At 41.8% G+C, this 23657-nt stretch overlaps 1 protein-coding gene across 6 annotated transcripts in view; it reads right to left on the bottom strand.

The window, feature by feature from the left end:
• Positions 1-23657, bottom strand: part of LTBP1 (latent transforming growth factor beta binding protein 1) — a 369687-nt gene that overhangs the window by 299461 nt on the left and 46569 nt on the right. For all 6 annotated transcript variants that reach the window (XM_074378708.1, XM_074378705.1, XM_074378704.1 and 3 more), the window contains exon 3: positions 19249-19540. In XM_074378708.1, the coding sequence (XP_074234809.1) occupies positions 19249-19540 (292 nt within the window). The remainder of the gene's footprint in view (positions 1-19248; positions 19541-23657) is intronic.

The raw sequence follows: 23657 nt of genomic DNA, 5'->3' as shown, positions 1-23657 counted from the left end.
ATGGAAAATACATAAAATCACACCATACTCCAAAATCAATTCCAGGTGCACTCAACAAATGTGAATGGAAAAGCTTTTAGAATGTGAAGAAAAACATCCTGAACAATGGGATCGGGAAGGCTTTCTTAAACAAGATAACACTCAATTTAATTACCCTAGATGAGTAGTTTTAAACTCCTATGACAAGAGCTCACTGTTAAAAAAAAAGTGTGTGTGAAAAAACTTTCTAAAACAAAAATTTCATGGAACAAAATTTATCCTTACATACAAGTAAAACACTTGGACGTTTCCTTATTCCATTCTATAGAGATCTATTATTTGACACAAGACTGACACAAAAATGCTAATCACAAAATTGCTGGAACAGCAAAAAGCTAGGAGCAACCCAAATGCCCATCACCAGGAGAACAGACATGTAAACTGATGTCTATTCACATAAGGGGACACTATAAAAAGGGAAAACAGATGAAGCCCAGCTATGAAGCATCAGGACAATCAGTGGCTCTCAGGACGGCCCAGAGGCACCAGCATCACCTGCAAGGTTGTTAACCAGGCAACCTCTCCTCCCCAGACCCGCTGCATGACTCACGCTGAGGCGGGGCCCAGCAAGCCAGTCTTCCAAGGCCTGCAGGTGAATCTGATGGACTCGAGTTTGAGAGGACCTAAGGGTAGGAATAACTGGGCAAGACAAGCTAGCATCACAAGAACACCAATAATCTATTTAAAAGTCAAAAACTGGCTACTGAAGTGACAACGTTCAGAAGTACCAAAATACCCAGGAGAGCTATCAGCAAAGCAGGCAATGATTAATACACATTATGCTGGGGGAGGGAGAGGGTACGGGGACCTGGAAGTGTGCCTCTAAGATGATGACAGTGTTTGACCTGGTTAGACAAAGGGTATGAGCATTTTGGATTTTCATTATTACCCTTTAGAAACCGTAATACACTATATTTTGTAAATATGATTCCTAGCAAATAAAACTGCAGAGCTGGAAGAGGAAAAAAGTTGAGAACATAAAAAATTATGAACATAAAATATAGCACATATGAACCCAATTCTAACAAAAGGCCTAGAAAAATATTTAAGTACTTAGCAGGTGTTGAATATTTATGGACTATTAACTGTTTACAGTGATTCATATGCTTCATTCTATTCTCCAAATTTTTCACAACGCATAAAACCAAAAAAGAATTTTTTTTTTTTTATAGAAAGCACAGTCTATAATTTGGTGCCCACTTCACCGTCACTCCCATCTTTAAGCTTAGTCTTTTTTCTAGACTTGAAATCCAAATCCTAACTAAACACACAGACTAGCCTAAGGGAAGGTAATGGTTTTCAATTCTGGTCTCCAAATGTCCTTTTCTTCTCCAGTTTTCCAAAAATACTTTCACAAAACTCTGTTCAGATTTAATTACTTCTCACACCTCCATATCAAGGTATCTAGCCAGTAAGAAGTGCTATTTAAAAAAAAAGTGAAAGCAAAAAACCCAGAAGGTCACATATGTAAAACCTTAGTATTAAGTAAAACCGTACAACATAATCTCTTATAAAGCATACAGGGACTGCCCTAAGAAACTCACTTGTTTCTAATTTATTTTCTCCATTAGCAACGTGCTGCTAAAATCATGAGAGAATAAAGCATCACTCATACGGATTAATTCCTATCCATCTGCAATAAGGGAACCCGAGGGCTCAGCATCCAAAGAAAGGCAATTATGCACGACGAGCGAAGGAGGTGGTTCGAGGTCGCACTGCCAAGAAACGACATATTCCAGTGGACTCCAACCACCCTCTTCAAATTTTGGCATTCCATGGCGTAAAAATAAAACTCAAGTTCACTGAAAAGCAAAGCTTGCCACCTGCTGCCCAATGGCATAATCGTAAAAGTTCAAATTGTATCCACATTTTTCAACTTGAACCCTTTTATGAATTGACTGGTATGGATGCTTGCATTTTCTGTATAAATTCTCAGTATTTTTTTTTTCAAAGAATGCCAGCCCGTTTTTAACCAGATGCTATTTCAAACCCTTTACAAAACCAGGTATAACCAGTGTACTTAAAACAAAAACAAAAAACCCCAACTTCCAAACTATCATACATGTTGTGTATATAATAAATCGACCCAAACTGCAGTTGTGTTTATTATAGTATCCAGACCAGGGAAGAATTCCTTTGAAAACGTGCCAGCATTGTCCTAGGCTTCCCTGGCCTGTCATCATTCTAAAGGATATGGAATACTAAATCCATTTTCTGATCCATGTAGGCTTTAAAATCCAAATAATAATGGTTTAACTGAAGTTTATAAACATTTATGTTACAAAATTTTAGGTAGCAGCCTAGCTGCTTTTTGAAGAAAAACTCACCTCCAAGATTTCACCATTGCTTTGTCAAACTCTAAACATTTATAAACTCTTATGTACCTTAATTATATTAATTTTGGTAAGCATTTTCATAGGTTAAAATATTCCCAGTATTTTTTCATTTGAATTTATTCTAAGAAAATGAGTCGTGAAAGCACTTTAGATCTTAAGACAATAAATCTTCAAATTTTACCTCTTTCTTCTAACTGTAGATCTGTGTATCCATGACCTGTCATCCCCTCAAACAAACAAAAAAACAGCAAAGCACTCTAAGGGAGACGTGAAACTGCAAATTTAGGGGAAAAATAACACCTTAGAAAGAGAGAGAGGCAGGGAGAAAGAGGGCGAGAGAGAGCCATCCTGATAACCCTTCACAAGCCCAAGGATTCCTCCATATGCTCGCCTTGAGCCCAGGAAGCTTGGGAGCTTTATGAGAAGCAGCCCCATCACACCACATGGGTAACTCCTGAGGCCCCTTTGAAATTCAGCTTTAAAGGTTTTTGCCTGCGGAACTTGTCCATATGCAAAATAGCACCCACACTCGCTGAAGTTTTCCGGTTGTCTGGGAACTACTTTAAAGCACACAATAAAAAATAATTCATTTTCAAGATAGATGGCACCATAATGTTGCACTATTTTCCAGTGTGCATTTTTCCCGAAACACTAGAGGCAGCGTCTCCATACAAAAGAAGCCTGTGCAGCTGAAGCCAGTTAGCATTTAGATTCTGCTGTTCCTGGGAAGTATCACGCACACACAAGATGCAACCCCCCTGCTTTTTTTTCTCTCCCTGTGGTTAGCTTACCCTTTTCTTCGAAAACTCTACAGGAACTACTACCTCATGCACTACTGTTGCTCGGTGTTTCCAATCAGGCAGAAACCTCTTTTCCCAGTTGCATTTCACTGCCCACCTGAAGTGGTTTGAGTTTGAAAGACTAGTTAGATCTCCCCCCGGGACTATGTTTACTAGTCAGAGGGGTTGCCTTGCTGGATGTTACAGCAAGCTAATCATTTAACTAATTGATTTCAGACCCGTTAACACCAGAACTGGACTTTCACAGAACAGGTCAAATACTTCATTTAATACCAACAGAGAGACGGCATTACATACACTTTGTCCTATAAAAATATAGTTCTTTACTAAAAACAAAAAATTTTAACTCCTCATACTAGAAATAATAGAAAGGGAGGGGAAAAAACCTAACAGATATGGATTATTCACTGAAATTAAAGAATATTTACTTTAGCCACCAGCACAATCCCTGGCCTGTATTAAGTCCTCAATAAATCAGTGAGAGTCAAAGCCCCAGATCATTTCCTTTGGTTTCTTGCCAAAGAATTCCTAATGGGGCTTTGATCAAATCCTGATTTTTTTTAAGAACATCTAAATTAATCTGAAGATAAAGGTGATACACGTAAGTTTTTTAAAAAGAAGTGCAGTATTTCCTCACTGGGTTTGGAAAGTCTGTTTCTGTGAAAGACAATACCACCATTAACATAGCATATACAGCTTAAGCAGCATGTTGCTGGATGGAGACTTCACAAGGCCAATCATAAAAACTTTCCTAGCAATCCTAGGCCTCAACAGCTAAATTAAACAGCAAATGTAAGTGAAGTCAAAATTTCATTCTTCATTATTTAACATCACACAATAAGTAATAATTCAATTGAGGCACACTTTAATTCTTTTCATTAAGTAATAACCGAGAACACAATCCAACTAGAAACTAGATAACGTGAACCGACTAGGATACTGAGAGCCCATCAACACATAGGTGTTGTGAGTACATGTTGTGATTACGTGTACACCTGTGTGTGAGCACATGCGACTATCCAAGCTCATCAGTAGAGATCTCATGAAAGATGTGAGATTTCACGCCTAGCAGAGGAAGAACATAGGTCAGCTGATTACTCCTAACAGCACGAAAACCAAAGAGAGGATGCACAGCGATACATGCTGGAAGCCGCTGAGATAACATGGATGGTTATGCCAATAACTGTTGAGCTAACAAAAGATAGAAAATCAGAGTCTGATGAACATTTGAAGAAAAAGAAACCTTGATTTTTCTACAGAGCATGATGAACTGTCCCCAAATATGTTTTGAAGAGTGTTGGTTGATTAACACAGAAGGAAACGGAATCTGATTGTGATTAGGGGTGGGTGAATTTGAATCCAGGGACAGAGTGGAATAAGGAGAAGGAAGCTTTTAAAGGTCCCTGCCTTTTCCCACCCCTCAGGTGGGTAAGATCACACATCATTTGATTTCACGTATCTAGAGAGAAACAAATATGTCATTCCTTAGCCTGGGTCCAAGGGAAATGTTTTCTTGACTGGTAGTCTGTATTCCTTCTATTTTAAAGAATACTAGATTTGCTCTCAAGTTACTGTGAGAGGTACACAGTCTGCAAGGCATGCTTCACTCACCTGCCCATCAACCTGGGCCTCCCCCTCACACGCTCACAGCACCCTGCCTGACCTGGCTCCCACAGGGAAGTCTTACATACTTCTTCAGTGGGATCTCTCAATTTCTCTCACTCTACAATCCTTTCCCCAACTGTCAAGCCTTCCATCATCTGGATCTACCCCCCAGTCTCATTTCCTACTGTTCTTCAATTCCCTCTGAATAGATAGATCCATCTCCTGTGTGTCCTGTGGAAACCAGAGACTCATTCCCACTGTACTTTCCCATCTTGTTACATCCTTTACTTAAAGGCCAGCCTCCCCTCCACTGTTCTAAGTCCTCCAAATCCTGGTATATCTTCCTTTACTCCAGTCCACACTGGTGGCCCCTTCCTTATTCTTCACTCGAATTTATAACAGATTCCACATAATCTACCAGTCAACTGGGTATTATCCTATACTAACAACTATTTGTCAGACATGTTAGCCTGATCCCTCCAACCAGACTGCCTAGAACAGTATGTGGCACGTGGTTGGAATAAATGTGTGTTGACAGACTGAAGGAATCAACTATAATAAACTGAAAATTTGTATTGTGGAAGTGAGAACAGAGCTTCTGTCTTCATTAAGATGAGCCTGGGATATGGCAACCAGCTCGAAATGTCTGACAACTAGTTAGGCTTAGAAAGATATAGATGATTCAGTTGTACCTACAGATATGTGTCTGTGTCAATCAACAAGTCTCCCATAGGACACAAGAATTCTGAAATAAATTACCCAACGAATCATAGATTGTATTCTTGTCCTCATGCACAAGTGGAAATTTTCAAAAATCCAATTTAAGAAATTTCTTTCAAACTGGGGGATAAAAAAACTCAATAAATACCAATAACATTCTTTGCATTCAAGGAATTTGAGAGTTGAGAGTTCTTGAAATGTTCAACAAAAGGATCTTTAATTGGAAATGAGCTCTTACAAATTAGAAAACACAATTATAAGAACATGTAATATGAATTACATGTGATTTAAATGAGGTAAAGACTGTAAATAGATTAGTCACATAAAAATGCAAAGGGCTAATAAACATGCGGAAAATACTCAACCCCAATTTAAAAAACTAAGGTAAACAAATTGATTCTGTGAGCATGTGATAAAATCACACTTCATAGGGATATTCAAAACCACTAAGACTTTCCAGACTATCATTTATTTATCAAAGTCTTATTTGACAGTGGCCACACTTATTCTTTTCAAAATATTAAGGATCTGAAATGATCTAATATACATATGTCACTGACCAACATATATACTTCCACATAAAAATCACTATGTTAAATGACTACAAAATAATACAGCAACAAAGAAATTACCCAAAGAGACTGCAAAATGTTTCAACCTTATATAAAGTATTTCTCATGTATGCATACTCAATTTTCCAACTATTTAGATTCCCAGGTCCCCTTCCAAGACATTAAGCCAATTTAGTTGTGAAATGCTTGCCTTATACATGGAAATGGATTTTTTAAAGCATTTTTTTCCCCTCCTTCGAATAGCTTCTTAGTTAAACCAGGAGATAAAGAGAAGCACAGGAATGGAAGAGAAACAGAAAGAGAAAGAGAGTCCCAAAAAGGACCAAGGAGAAAAATGGTTATTTGTTCCCACAGAATGAGAAATGGGAGAGAGCACTTCCTTTCAAATTTCTTTTTTCAAAGTAAAGTGCATCCTAATCTCCTCAAAATGTCTGTCATCTTCCTGTTTGAGTTAAGAACATCCTTCCTAGGAATACAATTAGGAAGGATTAGCTGCTGCATAAAGAGGCTTTGAACAAATTAAGAATGATGTCTCACTTTAGATTCTGTCCATCAAATCTCCAAATACCAGCACTTGGCAAAACACCAACACCAGGCAAAAAAAAAAAAAATTAAAGGCAGTGCTGTAAAGCAATAAAAGTGATGTCTATGTCAAGAAAGCCCTAAAATGAGAATTTTTAAAAATAATTTCTGTATCTATGGCAGACAGGCTAGCTAATTTTTCAAGATTTAGGAACAGCTTCTCCACTGGTGACTTATTAGAATGAAATAATGGTCACATTTTCCCCATGAGACAGAATACATTCTGAACTAAATGACTCTTGATTGTTTTGAAAATAAACAACTTGTCAAACAAGAGTGGTTTGCTTGAGGATCCATGCGACGACAAAAATTTTTCACTCCTCCATCCTTTGTATCTATATTTTGGGCTTCAAAAATACTGTGCAAATATTTTTTTCTTTTTTTTTTTTTTTTTTTGTATTTCGGTACAGAGAGTCAGGCTACAGCACATAAAAGACGACAAGGGGAACATGGACTAAGAGGTCAGATTCAAGGCGCAGCTCAGCGGCTGCGTTTCCGTGTGACTCTGGGTAAGGCATTTGCCCCTTCAAGTTATAAAACATTGTGGTCTGCACTGCACTAGTTGAAAATTTTGGAAGATTGAAAGAAAAATAAAAAGCCTAACTAATACATTCTTGTTCTATTTTCCATGATGTTCAAATAGCTTTCAAAAGGTACAAGTACCCAGGATTCATTCTATTCAAAGATACTGATATTGATAAAATATTTCTTCTGTGTTTTGTTAAGAGTTAACTCCATGAATCGCATCACTTTGGAATCATATGAACTCTAAGTGAAAAATAAAGTCTGCCTGAATGTCCCTGTTTGCTTTCTATGAGAGTCAAGCCAATCTTACGTCAAGGTTCAAAGCAATTAATATTTAATTAAATACTCATGAGTCCTAGGAAATTCAAGCTCGTAAACTTGATTTATAGTGTCAGTTTCAGTAATTTTCCCAAGAGAGTGGCTGCCTGGCCTCTGCTGTCACTTTGCCTGTTTGTTAACGTGCCCTATGTCTATTACAGGCATTCTAGGAAGTGCAAGGAGCAAGAACACTTGGCATTGCGATGTCAAGAAGAGAATATCCAGAGAACTAAATGGAGTCTGATCAATGGAAATTCCTGTTAGCGTCCAGAGATATACAGGACGCAGGCCCCATCATCACCTACGGGTACTGCAGAAGAACAAGACGCCGGGGCTAAACTACTGCCCTGAAACAGCGTGTGGGAGGACAGCGTGAGCTTCTGCCTACTCAGATCAGTGACTCATTGAACTCGTCTCTTCTGATTACTCTGGGGAAACTGAGGCAGCTTAGAAGACGGGCTGATATCTGCATTTTTGTGGTCAGACCTTCCGATTCAGAGCAGTCATATCATCTACATTTATTTGTGCACCACGTAAGCACCATGTCTGGTAGAGGAAACCACACAAATTGACATGAACGCTATGAAGGGAGGAGGTGGGGGAACATGGCGCTGGGACGGCATCTTTCAGGGAGGAAGGGAGGTATTGGGGAATGCTTTCCTGAGGAAACGGAAACCAGTGAATGAGCAGGTGTTAACAGGGAAATGGAACATGTATGTACGTGCACACACGGCTGCAGGCAGAGAAAATGTCAGGAAGGAGCAGGGCAGAGTCAAGGGGCTGCCTGTGACATGGTGACAGGTTGTGTGAGCCCATGGAGTCTGACCATCTAGGAGTAGAGAACTAATCTTTATCCTCAGAGCACAGAGAAGCCAGTGAGGCTCTCATGCACAGCAAGACATGACAAGACTCACATTTTGAAAAGATCCCTCTAGCTGTGAACTAGATTTCATAGTTCATCAAGTCCCCAGCAGTTGGCATCCAGGGGACAGTCAGAGCCTTTCCGTCTCACTCCTGGAAAAGTCCCCTAACTCTAATGGGAACAGGAACACTTTCCAATCCACTACTTAATTTTACCCTGTCTTTCTGGTTCCTCCTGCTATCCTGCATAAACACATCAGCATCTTGTCCAAAAACTACAGTCCTGAAAAATGACAGACATTTTTTCCAGGATTAGCCAATCAAGGGTTTCTCTCCGCCATCGTGGTTAATGGGCATTCTTTCCACTGAGAAGTTCTTGTCTCTGGCACCCTAGGATCAGCTATTTCTGCTAGGTCATCTCTAGTACATTTAAGGAACAGATAAAAAGGTAAAAAATACACTCAACCTCGAGAACGTCACTGAAAACATACTAGCTCGAGGCACACTGATCATACACGTTACCTCACTCCGCTTGTTATCGCCTACTCACGCCTCTCTTGTATGTGAGGTGTTCATGTCACCTCCCTCACACAGGACCCACATCTTACAGGTTCTTCATTCTGAACCCAGGCAACTCGAGAGCAGAAAACTGCTATAAACATTCAGTCTTATAATTTAGTCTACACTTTGCTCAAACATAAACAAGTGCTTAAGCCAAGGAAAACAAGGAAAGAGGATTTAGTGCAAGCCCAGAGGCACCTGGGAAGGGTCATGGGCAGTATCTATGGAACGCCAGACAGATCCAAATGGAGACAGGAATTTTTATTTCACTCTGTGCGACACCCAAAGTCAAGCCCTAAAAATCATTCTCGTGTTTAGCATCAACCACGCACGCCAGGCCTAATGCTCACGGGTCCCACGTGTCAGCCAAACTGCACTCTGTTCCAGCTGCTTATCAGTGGATTCGCGTTGCAATCCCAGCTCTACTGTCAGTTTGCAGCAAGTCTTCTGACAACTAATTAATTCAATTTCCAATGCACAAATGTATTTCAATGTAGAATAATCACATGGGAAACACTTTATTGGGCTCAAGGGCCCCAGTCTTAACTGTTGAAGGGAGGGGCACCCCTAGCCCTCTCCCCACTCCTCCCGACCTCAGCCCACCCCGTCCGAACCCCCGCCCAGGAGAGCCGCAACCAGAGTCCACAGGCCACTCTGTCTAGTGGGTGGGCCCACAGTATGTCAAAAGTGGTGCTGACTTTTCAGTCCCTCGTGCCATGAGGCTAAGGGCTAAGGAGAGCCGGCCCCTCCTGGTGCCTGGCCGTCTCTAGGCTCTAGATCTCTTGGTTTTCCCCCTTTCATCCACCACAAGTGCTGGAGCATGCTGATTCCAAGATTGCAGAGAACAACGGAGGCCATGTTTTGGCCTTAAATTTATGAAAAGTGTTTAGATCTAACACTTATAAGAGTCACAACAGCTGTTTCTGCTGAAGAGTATGTTGATGATTATTTACTATCCCTTCTGATCACAGCTCACTCGTAAGTAGCAGAGAAGACTACCAGGACAAGACCGGGTCCCTGGTAATGCCCTGTGGCAGCCAGAATGAAGAAGCCCACATCCTCCTCCCCTTCTAGAACCTGTGCCTAACGCTAGGTCACACGGCAAAGGGAAGTCAAAGCTGCAGGTGGCATTAAGGCTGCTTGCTCATCAGCTGACCCTGAAATGGGGAAATTATCCTGACTATTCAGCTGGGCCCAGTGTTATTCGAAGTGTTCTTATAAATTTGGGGTGGGGGGGGTAATTAGGTTTATTTATTTATTTTTGAAGGAGGTACTGGGGATTGAACCCAGGACTCATGCATGCTAAGCATGCACTCTATCACTTGAGCTATACCCTCCCTCCAAGTGTTCCTTTTTTTTTTTTTTTTAAATGGAGGTACTGGGGATTGAACCTAGGACCTCATGCATGCTAAGCATGCACTTCATCATCTGAGCTCTACTCTCCCCACCCCAAGAAGTGTTCTTAAAAGTAGAAGAGGGAAGCAGAAGAACCAGAGAACAGCAGTGAGAGGGACTCAGCCCTAGACTGTGAGCTTTGATGGTGAAGCAAGGGCTCTGAGCCACAGGAGGCAGGCAAGCTCTGGAAGCTGGAAAGGGCAAGGAAACAAGGTCTCCCCTAGACCCTTTGGAAGGAAGGGAGCCCTGCCAACATCTTGATTTTAGCCCAGTGAGACCCCCAATCAGACATCTGACCTCAGAATTATAAGAATACATTTGAACTGTTTTAAGTCACTAAATTTGTGGTAATTTGTTACAGCAGCAACAGGAAACTAATACAAATGCCAGCAAACAAAGTGGCATTATAAAGAGGCTCACTTCACAGCCTTCCTAAATCTGAATCCAGACTCTCACTAGCTCAGTGAACCTAGGCAAATGATTTAATCCTGCACCTGAGCTGCTTCATCATATGAAATGGGGATAATAATAAATCTATGTCACATTCTTTGGAGAGGGTTAAGTGAATACTCAAAAAGCAATTAAAATAGTGCCTGGCACAGAACACTCAGTAAATATTCACTATTATTATACTGCACCAAAACACCATCCTGATTTCTAGCAATTCAATTGGAGGGCAAACCATCCCAGTATGCACACTTTTTAGTTGCAAACTTTTGAGTTTCCGCAAAATACTTCACTTACACCCTGGACCAGAACTTAAACCCAGTCAGTTACAGGCTGTCTCCCAAAACTGCTCTTGGCCAAGACATCCTTGTGGACCCAGCAGGGCACAGACAGCACGAAGCACAAGTGACCTGGCCCCCTCTTCTGCCTCTGCTACCCCCACCCCACAGTCCACCCTTCCTGCCAAGTCCTGCTCAGGAGGAGAAAGTTCCTTGCTTCCAGTTCCTCAAACACTCTCTCATCCCACAACTGTCCTCATACGTCTGCTTTTCTCAGACAGCAAAGCAGTGCTGACCAACAGATGGCAAAACATGATCACACTTTACAGGCTGAATTATGAGGTCCTCCTTGAACCCTGACACTGCTGTGTCTAGTTGGGCTCATCTTCCTGAAGACTTCATTCACAGAGGTCTCTTTCTGGAATTGGCACATATACCTACACACACAGCATTATTCATAAGAACCAAAAACTGGGAAAATTCCAAACATCCATCAAGAACAGAAAAAATAAGTTGTGGTATATTCACACGATGGAATCATCTTTGGAATGTAAATGTGAACTTCAGTCACCCACAACTATGTAGATGCATCTCAGATATAATGGTGAGTGAGAAGACACACACTGTATGATTCATTTATATACACCTCAGAAACAGAACTCATCTCTGGTGTTAGAAGTCAAGATAGCGGCTCCCTTTGGGGATAAGAAAGAGCACAGATTTAGGAAAAACAAGGCACTGTGGTGCCGGCAATGTTGACTCTTTGACATGAGTCATCACCAGGCATGCATACTTTCGATCTGTGTACCCCTCTGTGTGAAATTTCCATTTAACTTCCACTTTTAAAAAGTTTAAAAGACCCACATATAAAATGATAAAATCAGTCACATTTTTAGTTCCCATCACATCCCTGAAGCATCAGGAATGCTAAAATCCCCAGACTGAGTTCCCTGTCTTCAACTTTCTGCCACTTCACCTTTTTTCCACATCCTAAAGTAAGGCTCATCTCGTAGACTTGTTGGGCAAGTTCAACAAGGCAAGCAAAGTCCTCGGCAAACCGCTCAGGGCTTTTACGAAGCCACATGGTGTTATTCCAAGAGAAAAAAGTCACTCCTGCCATGTAAGTATTCATGCAAACAATCTTTGGACAGGGACTTAGACAATATTAGTATTTTTTTCTGCAGGCAAAACTCAAAAAAGATGTATTAAACATTTCTTGTAGCCCTTCTGCGTACCTATGTAGATAAAGAGATGACAGGCTGTGTAGTAAGCGTTACAATAACGGTTAAGCACAGAATGAAGCAGGGGGGAGGGTCGGCAGAGTGGGGGGTGGGGGCCAACACTGAGCAAGGTCCCCCACTGTCTGAAGCATCACCTGGGGAAACCGTCTGTTTGAGCACTGATCATTTCGCTGGCTTCATTCATAAATTCAGACAAGGTCCCAATCTCAACTATTAGAGCTGCCAAAAAGCTTGAAATTTCTCCTGAAAGCTTCACCTGTTCATGTAGTTTTATAAAGAGTTTTTTTCCCCCTCAGGGGTAACATGAGAAAGTCCAAATAAAGGGAATGTGTTGATACCAGGTTGCTGTTGTGGCTGGTAATCAGGAGAGCAGAATGCTTCAAGGAACATTCCACCAAGTTTCCCTTCCTTGCAGATACCATGGCATACAGTTTTTCTTTTTCTTTTTCTTTTCTTAAGACTCAACCACAGTGACAGGAAGGTAAGAGTTGGGCAGAGACGGAGGACAGTGGAGTGCCCTGCTCTCCACGGCACAGACATCACTCAGCGCTGCTCCCTATCAGCTGACCCGTGGTAAACGTGAAGGCACTTCTCAGGACCTTTGAAAGTGGAACCCATCATCTCTGTGCGGACTTTAAAGGGCCTTCCCTATATTTAGAAAATATTTGGCGTATCACAGACCCACCTGATAGACAGAGAACACACTTGAATCCTTCCTGTCTTAAAAGAGACCATTTTCTAATTTGCTTCTTTCACCTTCACCACATCCCTGGGAAGAAGATGACAGGAAAAATGGGTAATCAACGCCACTAGGTAAGTTCAGGTCCTTCAACTGGCTTGAGACAGGACCAAGCTATTTTTTTTTCCGGAGAAACTAACCACCATCCTTTGAAATGTCAGGACATAAAACGATGAAAACAGCCATCACCAGGAAAGAAAAAAAAGACTGGATTACATGTGAACTCTCGAGATAGATTTGACACCCACATCCTGACTAAAACCAGACTTCCTTCTCCAGCTCAAAGAGGGGTGACTGGGCACACTGTGTCCTGCAAAAGTGCTTCCTCCTTACACACTACAGATAAACTGCTCCCCATGTAGCAAAGTGCTGGTCATTTGCACTTATGTGCTCCCCACCACCAGAAGACATCAGCAGTGGAAGAAGGCCCCTCACGACCTCCACCTCAGGGTTCAGCGGGCAGTCAGTGCCTGAAACATGCATCGCGACTAACAAGGATAAAGACATCTTACGTAAGTCGAAACAGCCTCACTGAGCAGCACTGAGGGTTGAATACAAACTCTTACGGGAAACTTCAATATACATGTGAAAAACAATACTGACAGGTGATGAAAAAGCTCTGGAAAACTGAAGTTTAGGGTTTTGCTCCTTTGTGGAGCTCCTGGCCAAAACATACACGCTTTAACACGTTTTCACATATAGTCCTAAAGGCAGACACAGGGGCTGCACCTGTGACCTAACAGTGGCAATTCTTCAGCAAATACACTGACAGCTACATATAAGTAACATCTATAGGATGCAATTATGAAAGTAACCTGAAGTGTTCATATGGACTTTCTAAGGAATGCAGTATTATTAAGTGACATAAAAGTTCAAAGAATTAGAAAAGGGACTGCCAAAATTTGTATACAGAAAGATGAGGCATCATTTGGTCTTTTCTTTGGCTCATGGAGCATCCGTGATGTGGCCTACAAAAAATTGGAAAAAGGGACACCATAATAATCGACTTCCATGAAAAGCAGGAATGGAATTAGCAACTAGAGCAATGACTACTGCCAGAATGCCCTGACCAAAGTCTTTCCGAACCAACACCTGACCAGGCGTCTAGCACAGGTACCCACTTGGTTTTAGTCCCTGATGGGGTACACAGGATGATCTTGGCTATTTATCCATAAAGCTCTGCCAGAAACCATCCATTTGCCAAGTATCAACCACCATCAAAGACCTTGGAGAGCCATGATACTCCCAAAGAAATCTTCGAAAACAGTACGCCAGAAAGACCTCCACATACTTCCTTTCTTCCACAGTCCCAAGCCTGGACCATACCACGGTCTTTCATTAACAAGAACTCCTGAGTTCACTCCCTTTCTCTATGTTACCAGTACTACCACACCTGTTACAGAGACACCCGCTGATTACCAACAGTTCTGATGCATTTTAGATACTACAGATTAACCTCCCAAGGCAGAAGAAAAACCGTGGCATTCTTCCTACTTGAAACTTTTTCCCTTTTTTGTTACTCTTTGTTACAGAAAATTAAAAGTAGAAAAGTAGAAATTTAAAAGTAGAGAGGCTTGTATAAGAATTGTGTACCCAAGCACAGGGAAGTACATACAAGATCTTGTGGTAGATCACAGAGAGAAGAAAAAATGTGACAATGAATATACGTATGTTCATGTGTAACTGAAAAATTGTGCTCTACACTGGAATTTGACACAACATTGTAAAATGACTATAACTCAATAAAAAAATGTTAAATAAAAAGAATTGTGTACCCATTATCCAGCTTCAATAATTATTCCCTCATGGCTAATCTTATTACCTCTATACCTCAACTCACTGGATAATTTCAGTTAAAGCTCAGACATCATATAATTTCACGTGTAAATACTTTAACATGATTCCCTTCCTTACATAACTACAAGGTCATCATCACAGGCCTCAAAATCAATAATCATTCTTTTATATCATTAAATTTCCAATCAACATCAGCATTTTCATAATTGTCCTATAAATCATCATCATTCTTTTTCTTTTATTTAGTTTGTCTGCATCTGGATAGACATAATCTAAATATTATGATTGGTTGGTTAATATGTTTCTTAAACCTCTTTTAGGCTATAGGTTCCCCCTTCATTACTTTTTCTATTTTGCTTTGTGTCTTTTCAGAATCGTTTTGTTGAAGTCTTAGACTTTGACTTGGGTTTAAGCCAGTCTTTAAAAACTCTTATTACCACTAGTCTTCATTTATATCAAGTTCCAAACAAATCATATCCTAAATGTGGTCATTTTAAAATACGTTCACAAATTCTTTGATATTTCTCTCTTCAAAGAAGGCAGCTGATTAATTACAGTCCCTCAACTTAGCCACTTACTTCTAGTGAGCAGAATACGGCTGAGAGAAAGGTGTGTCATTTTCAAGACTAAAAGGGCCCTGTAGCTTGGGGACCTCTTGCTTAGGGAGAAGCCAGCAGCCACACTGTGAGGATGCTCAGGCAGCTCTGTGGAGAGGGGAGGGCCATGTGGAAAGGAAGTGAAGCCTCCACCAACAGCCATGGGAGTGAGCCCCCTACACTGGCAGCGGGTCCTCCAGCCCCAGGCAAGCTACACCTGCTGACTGCAACCTCAATGGGAGACCCTGAGCCAGAGCTTAGAGCTCAGCACCTCCTAGATTCCTGACCTGCAGAGATCGTCAGACAGTAAATGTTTATTGTTTTAGGCTGCTGAGTTTGGGGGTGACCCGTTACACAGCAGTAGGTAACTAATACACCAAACTTCCTGGCGTCACACCACTGCCTTTCCTAGGCAAGCTCTTCACCGGTTCTTTGCATCAAATTTAACTATCTCTTCAAGCTCACAGGCCTTTCCCAGAGCTGTTCTTAGACTTCCATGTCCCCAGCACTCCAAAACCTGGGAACAGTTGCTCCTTCGATTTCCAAAAGAACTTTGTATCTGGTTTGAAGTCAAGCTGTCTAAAATCAATCTGGCCAAGGGTAAAACAAATTCATCTAACAACCACCTGCCTAAAATGTGTAGTTTTAACATTACAGTTTTACCGAAGTCACTGTTCCTCAAATATGCCAGGCACGCTCCAGCCAGCTGGGGCCCCTGCCCTATCCCCTCCATCTCCATGATTTATGCCCTCACCTCCTTCAGGCCTATGCTTAAATGTCACCTTCTCAACGGAACCTTCTGTGACAACCTATTTAAAACCACCAGGGCCCTCACCCCTTCCCATCCCACCCTCACCCAGTACTCCCTGTCCATTACTACAGTTTCATTTTCTCCACAGCACTTACCACAATCTAACCTATGTTTTAATTATCCCACTCACCAGCTGTCTCTCCCACTGCAGACTGGAGGCCCCAGGGAGGCAGACATTAGGTTGAGATGTTCACTGTTACATCCCAAGCCCCTAAAACAATGCACAGGACATAGCACGAGCTCAATAAAAACTTAAATAAACGATCAAGACTGTAGCATTTCATAGGCCACATATGGATGTAACACTAAACATTTTGATATTTTAGGTGTCTTTACGTCTAAAAGCATTTTAAGGAGGCTCAATTAATTTCCTCCTTCACTAGTTAAAAACCAAACCAAACCCTGAAACACCCTAAAGTAGGTTATCTTTAAAAAAAAAAAAGGTAACTTAGGAATTGTTACATTTCTCAAAAGTAGCCAATCTGTCACATCAAAATCTCCTTAAGAGCAGAACTGGATCTTATACAACTTAAGAGTCCCTGCAGTGCCCAGATAACAGGCAAGTGGCAAAAGTTTATGAAGAAAACATCAGAATTGTCAGCATCTTGGGCCATCTATTCTCCTCATCCAAAAACACAAAGCAGGCACACCCATAAATGCACACCTGTAACAATGCTATCATAAAAAGCATCTTCATTCAGCAGATGAAGTCTCTGAAGCAAATTATCTAATGACTTGTATTTTCCCAAAGCCAAGTTAGAGCTGAAACCTTACCTTCCTCTTCGACTCACAACATTCTTGTCTAAATCACACTGCTGCTACCAAAAAAAGAAAAAAGAAAGAAAGAAAAGAAAAAGAAAAAAGGGAAGGGGGGTTGGGGGGAAGGTTGCTCCTTTATCTGACATCTGACATATGGTTCTCTCTAACAATCCATATATACACACCACAGAGGGTCAGATTCTAACAGGGGATGGTGATATTCAAGATGAATGATGTCGCTTGTAAATGACTTCACAGTTTATGTAACTAATAATGCTAGGAAAAAAATAAATAATTGCAATGCACAGTAACCTGACTCTGGATTGCCAAGGCATAGTTCAACAGAGTTGTTCTTTGTTAAAATCAAGAACAATGCTGGAAGAGAGACGTCTGGCTAGTATATAATCAAAGCTTTCTATCATTTCAAAGACACAGAGTCACATTCAAATTCTGACCCACAAAAAGCACTACTACCTTTCAGAGGAGGTCAGCAAACTACATGTCAGGGGCCAAAGTTGGCCACAGCCTGCTTCTGTGTGGCCCCACAAGCTGAGAAGCAGTTTTACATTTTTGAAATGGTTGAGAAAAAAAAAAAAAACAAAAACAAAAGAACAAGAATATTGGGTGACACATGAAATTTCTATGAACTGCAAACTTCAACATCCATAAATAAAGTTGTGCTGGCGCACTGACACTCATTCCCTGACGCATCATCTGTGGCTGCTTTTGTGCTACGATGGCAGAACTGAGAAGCTGCAACAGAAACCCTATGTCCCACAAAGCTACAAATACTTACCGTCTGGCGCTTTACAGAGAAAGCCTGCCACCCTCTCCTGCAGGGTGCAGAAGCTAGAGCCTGCCTGCCTCCAGTGAGAGCCTAACATGTGTTCTCCTCATTCTGCCTCTATTTAAATCCTAATACCATTCTTATTCACTCATTAACTGTGTGACCTGGAGCACACTACATAACCACTCTGCACCTCAGTTTCCCCACCTGTATAATGGGTTTAATAATGGTACCTTATGGAGCATCATTGTGAGTTATGAATTAATAACACATACAAAGCATGTGACCCAGTACCTGGAACACAGTACGCCCTTACTAAGCTCTGTCTCTAACGACCATTCCTTCTTGTGGAGGGCGGCAGGATGTGTTTTCCAATGGGAATGGTAGCAAAACTGTTCAATGCCAGAGCAGCCCCCAAATCGCTTTTATCATGGGAGAAGTGAAGTAGGAGGCAAGAAGAAATGAGAGGGGGGAAAAAACAGAAATAAGAGGACTGGGGAAGGAATACGAGAAGGGAAAGTTATCAGGACCCCACTCAGCAGGGACAGTAGGTGGCCTATTCAGAGGGGAAGTATAAATTAGGATAATTTCATCTATAGTAAATAACTTCTGTGGGCTGACTGGATACTAATCATCAGGTGGAAGCTATCTCTGGAGGGGAACACATTCAAAATTCCAGGCAAGTGACTTACAGATTAACTGCTGGGTCATTTTTAAGTTGAGAACTTCCTGTATTTTACATTCCTAGACAAATGACAAGTGATAGTTGCAGTGAACTCTGCATCTCGTTATCCATGGAGAGTAGCTAATTAAAAGGAAACAATTTGAGCAACGGACCCTGTCCTTACAGAGTTCTCATTTTGCTCAGAAGAGCACTTACTTCCTAACGCTAAGAAAAAACCACATTCCCATAAATAAAACACAAGCTCTTTCACCAAAAACGGACCTGCATGGCAACTGGGAGGTAAACATGGTGTTAAAAGAAGATACACTTAACCTACTACAGAGGTGGACAAATTCTCTTTCTCCCAAGACTCACCTTCTCCATGCAAAGCTGAGTTCTTACCTTTTGCAAGGACCTTTCAAAATCACACTCACTGTTTCTCTTTTAAGCTGATACTGCAAAAACTTTAAAGCAACCCCAGACCACGAAAAAAAAAGAATTTTTTTTAACTTACAACTCCACTGAAATCAAACAGCTATCTTTATTTTTCCCTTCCAACCTAGATCCCCTTAGTCCCAGCACCTGCTTTGGTTAACGCTTACGGTAGATCTTCCCTGCAGAAGCTAAACACACATAGCAAGTATTTTTAAGAGACTTGATGCGTAAACATAAGATGGAAAACCTTAAGAAAAGGAAAGAAAGACATGATTAGCCAAGTGATTTCTACAAACTCTGCAGGAAAAGCGATTTAAAGCAACGCATCCTAGAAAGTAACTTAGATGCTTCTCAGCTGGAGGCAAGGTCAAAACACTCACTGAGAATGTATCTGCTGCGAGAGTCCCACTGAAGGCTTTGGCTTGAGGGTCAAGGTCATCTGGGCCACGGGACTGACTCTCGGTAGAGCGTCTGCCTTCTTAGATGAAGTGTGCTTTGCTGCTGGCTCAGGGGGGGCCCAGGAGAAGGCAGGACTCTGTCCCCCAGAGACTGGGGACACAGTGTCCTGGGCAGTCATCGTCTCACAGGCTCTGCCCTCGGTCCCCGGTTTGCACACGCAGAGCTGAGGCCGGAGGCACATCCCTCCATTCTGGCACGGCGGGACACAGTTCGCTGCGGGAAGACAACAGAACACACGCTTTGAGGAAAAACACTGCAGACTCTGAGTCCTCCAAAGACTTCCCAGTAGCACCAGGCTGCTCCCCATGAAGATAAAAGGATAATGATGGTGAGCGTGACGGTAACAGCTCACACTTACCGATGGCTTCCTTTGTGCCAGGCAGTCTTCTCACAGACAGACAAGTTTCACCCCCCAGCAACTGGTTTAAGTAGGTATTTTATTTTGCCCATTTTACTGATGAAGAAACAGGCACAGGGGTTATATAATTTGCCAAAGAGCACACAGTCATTAGTAAACAGAAGAGCTGGGATTTGAATTTATGTGAACTGGCTCCAACATCACCATCCTTAACCGCTTTACGATAGCCGCCTCTCAGAAACGCATCAGAAACACAGGGGGAAAAGCTGAAGAAAGGACTCTGCCCTTCTTTTCCAGTTGTGTTCTGTGTACATTTTAAACATCCAAACAAGACCTGGCAAAAAACAAAAGGCCAGTCCCAGATCCAAACCCCAAAAAGTGTTACAGCCTTCATCTTGCATGAGGTATCAGAGCTTGGAGTGACTGCTGCAAAAATTTAGTCTGACCCACTTTTCTTTTTTTTTAAACAGGAGAGAAAAACCAAGGGCAGAGAGGTTGAGCGTCATCTAAGAAACACACAAATATATATGTGTATAGATGTGTGTGTACACACACACAAATATCTTTTAAAGCCAGTGTACCATACACCATCCCTAACTTTATAATGAAAGACAACCCAAAAGAAACAACCTCTTTATCCCCATTTGCTAGGATGTGTGTGCTTTGAATCACCAGACTGTGGCCAAGCAGTTTTAAAGTTAGCAGGGCTATGGGTCACAGGTGAGCTGTGAGCTGAATGGATTTTATATCACAGGCAAGGTCCCTGTGGGACCTTAGGAGTTTAGATGTTACTGACTTACTTTTCATGAGGTTAATGCCATAGGTCTGTGGGCGTGATTCCTTCAGTCCCTTCTTTATTTGTCCAAGTACATTTATTTATGACAACCTCTTGCTATCAGTCCGCCTCTGACTTCAACTCTTGGAACTGAAGCAGATCCCAATACTAAATCTCCCATAAAATTCAACACAAGACTCAGTCCACAAACAGTTACAAATAGACTGAGGGATACAAACCAGAGGAGGCTCAGTTATGGAGGAGCCAAATGACCAACACCTAAGAGCCTGGAAACCTACTGATTTTCTACAAGAAAGAGAAGATATTTTCCCTATCTGCCTCCAATGCAATTCCTATTAGTTACAGCAAATAATGGTAAGAAAGGGCTGTCAAGTGTCAGAATACTAGGCTGACCAATTTTCTAAAAGTTGGGAAGGACTTTAAAAAAAAAAAAAAAGGAAAGAAAAATGCAGACGGCTCCTAAGGTGACCCTGGGGTAAGTCAGTGAAGCTTGGCCTCTGCTCCTGTACATGTCCGGGGGCAGGGGGAGGGCAGGAGCTGCCTGTTCTAAAATGGTCCCCAAGGGCTCTTTCCATATTAGGCTTCTAGAATTCAAAGTCAAAACTATGCACGTCTAGAGTTCAAGATTCTAATTTATCAGCGTTTTCCTGGCCGGCTGATGATCGTCAGGTCCCTATGCGGCCACGGTTATTTATGGAATGTCACAGGAATGGAAATGAGCTCCACCCAGAGAGAACAGAAGTGGCCACAAGCAAGGACTGGACGAGGCTTTCAAAGCTGAGCCTCAGCCAGAGATCACCCCCTAGGCAACTTTCATGTATACATTCTCTTCATGCTTTCAATTAGAAACATGTTGCAGTTTAACATCTGAGAATGATTTCCGCTTCCCCTCCCTCCCAAGGTGTACCGCAAAATGTCTCCTAACCCACCAGGCAGGCTGCACAGGGCGACTTACAAAGGCTGGTCTCGAGATGGAAGCCAAGCCCTGAGACCTTCCCAAAACCACCAGGAATATACAAGGACCTGTCTTTAGGAGGACATGGATGGGTTAGAAGTATAAAAAGGCAACCATTTTTTTAACTCTTCAAATTTTGCACGTGGTACAGTAAGGTCAGCAGGGAAAGAATAAAAGAAAAAAAAAACTTTAAACTCACACAAAAAAGACCATGTTATATAATAGTATGACTATACCCAATACCATTTTTCTATAAATTTTAAAAGGACAATAAGGAGAATGAGACAATTTTCTCTTCTACCTACCTCGCCTGGGCTCTGGCAGCAGCCTCCCGAAGTACGCAGACAGGAGGGGTTGGCTTGAACTGGGGGGGGACAGATTCCCTGACTGCCAAGATGAGCCCTGACCCTGACATGAAAAGCAAAACTCACATCCCACAACCACGCTTATCAAGCCTTTTCTCCTACAATACTTGGACCTCGTGCAACAGTGGTTCCCACGTGTCACTTCTCCAAGTTTGGTCCTTGGACCAGCAGCAGCATCACCTGTAAACAGTTTAGCATTGCACCTCTTCTCTGGCTGCCCCTGGCCCAAAACTAAAGCCCAGTGAGCTGACTGCCCTCCAGGTGAATCTGAGGCTCACTCAAGTTCAAGAACCACTGACATACAGTATTTAGAAACCAGCAGTCCTCCACTAATGCGTTATTTTTTGAGAATTTGCATTTTTATCACTGCCAAGTTTGGTGTTTTCACACTCCAGTGACTTGTATGTTACTGAAATCTTGCTGTGACAGACATGTTTATGTTGCCCTTTTATTTTTAATGCATAAAATTAAAACTTTTTGCCATGTGACCAAATTTTCAAGATAATTATGGGTCCCTTCCAAGAATTTTTATGTTTGTCACCACCTACTTCATGGCCAATGTAAAAACTGCTGTTTTTTTAATTGAACTATAGTTGATTTACAATATTAGTTTCAGGTGTAGAGCAGTGTTTCAGCATTTTTACAGATTATACTCTATTAAAAGTTATTACAAGATAATGGCTCTAATTCCCTGTGATACACAACATATCCTGTTGCTTATGAATTTCACACACAGTAGTTTGTACCTCTTAATCTCATATCTCTAATTTGAACCCCCGCCCATTCTCTCTCCTCTTTGGTAACCACTCGTTTGTTTTCTCTGTGAGTCTCCTTTGGAAAAAAACTGTTACTCTAACTGAGGGACTGAACTATGTCGAATATTATAAATAAATGTTACAGAAGTACTGTTGAAACTGTTTTCCATCAGCTGATTCTGCATTTGCCTGGCCAGCTGTGGTTCAACGCACAGAGTAAACACTCCATCAAGATCTTATCAGTGGGCTGGGCAGTGGTTCTCCAGCTTTGCAGCACATTAGCATCACCTGGGGAGCTCTTAAAAACTCTCAAAACCCAGGCCTGACTCCAGGCTGGATGAATCAGAATCACTGAGGGAGGGGGCTCCTGCATCTTTGGTTTTTTATTTTTTTGGTTTTTTAACTCTCTAGGCAATTGCAATTTGTAGCCAAACATGACAACAGTAGGTGAGGGAACAAAATCCTACTGGACTTGCTGACAGACTCATCTTCCCAAAATGCATCTCTTTGCATTTCTTCTTCTTCATTAAAAAAAAAACTTGCAACACATTTCAGCTGCCCATGAAATACGTTCAAGACCCTCTACAGCTAGACCCCAACCCCTCTTCCCATCCTCACTGCCCCTGCTCCATCCCTGCAGAAGCTCACCCCTTCTTGCCTCTGCACACAGGGTGCACTGTCCTGAAACTCGGGCTGGCCCCTCAAGCTCCTGCTCATCTGAAACCTCCTCCTTCCCTGTGAAGTCTTTCCCAAACGCCTACCCACACAACCTCCTGCACCATTTTCATCATCCACTTCACATTTCACATGTACTGTCAACATACATTAATCATTTTTTAACAAAGCTCTCTTATTTCTCAATTAGACTATAAACCATGAGTTAATTAATTGGCTAATGCAGAATTTTCTGTGTCCTAGGATGGGAGGCTGAACCTCATCCTGGTTGACTGACTCACATCACAGTAGAGCCGTTCCTTTCCAAAGGATGCTAGAATCGAAGACGTCTATAAAGGGAAGATATTTAGTAGGCTCTTAATCCATTACATGATAACATCTACACCTTCGTACTTGGTTGCCTGCTGTTCAAATAGTCTCCAATCC

Source organism: Camelus bactrianus, chromosome 15, assembly GCF_048773025.1.
Source record: "Camelus bactrianus isolate YW-2024 breed Bactrian camel chromosome 15, ASM4877302v1, whole genome shotgun sequence".
Lineage (NCBI taxonomy): Eukaryota > Metazoa > Chordata > Mammalia > Artiodactyla > Camelidae > Camelus > Camelus bactrianus.
The sequence above is the reverse complement of the archived record's forward strand: the minus strand, read 5'-3'. Positions and strand labels throughout refer to the sequence as shown.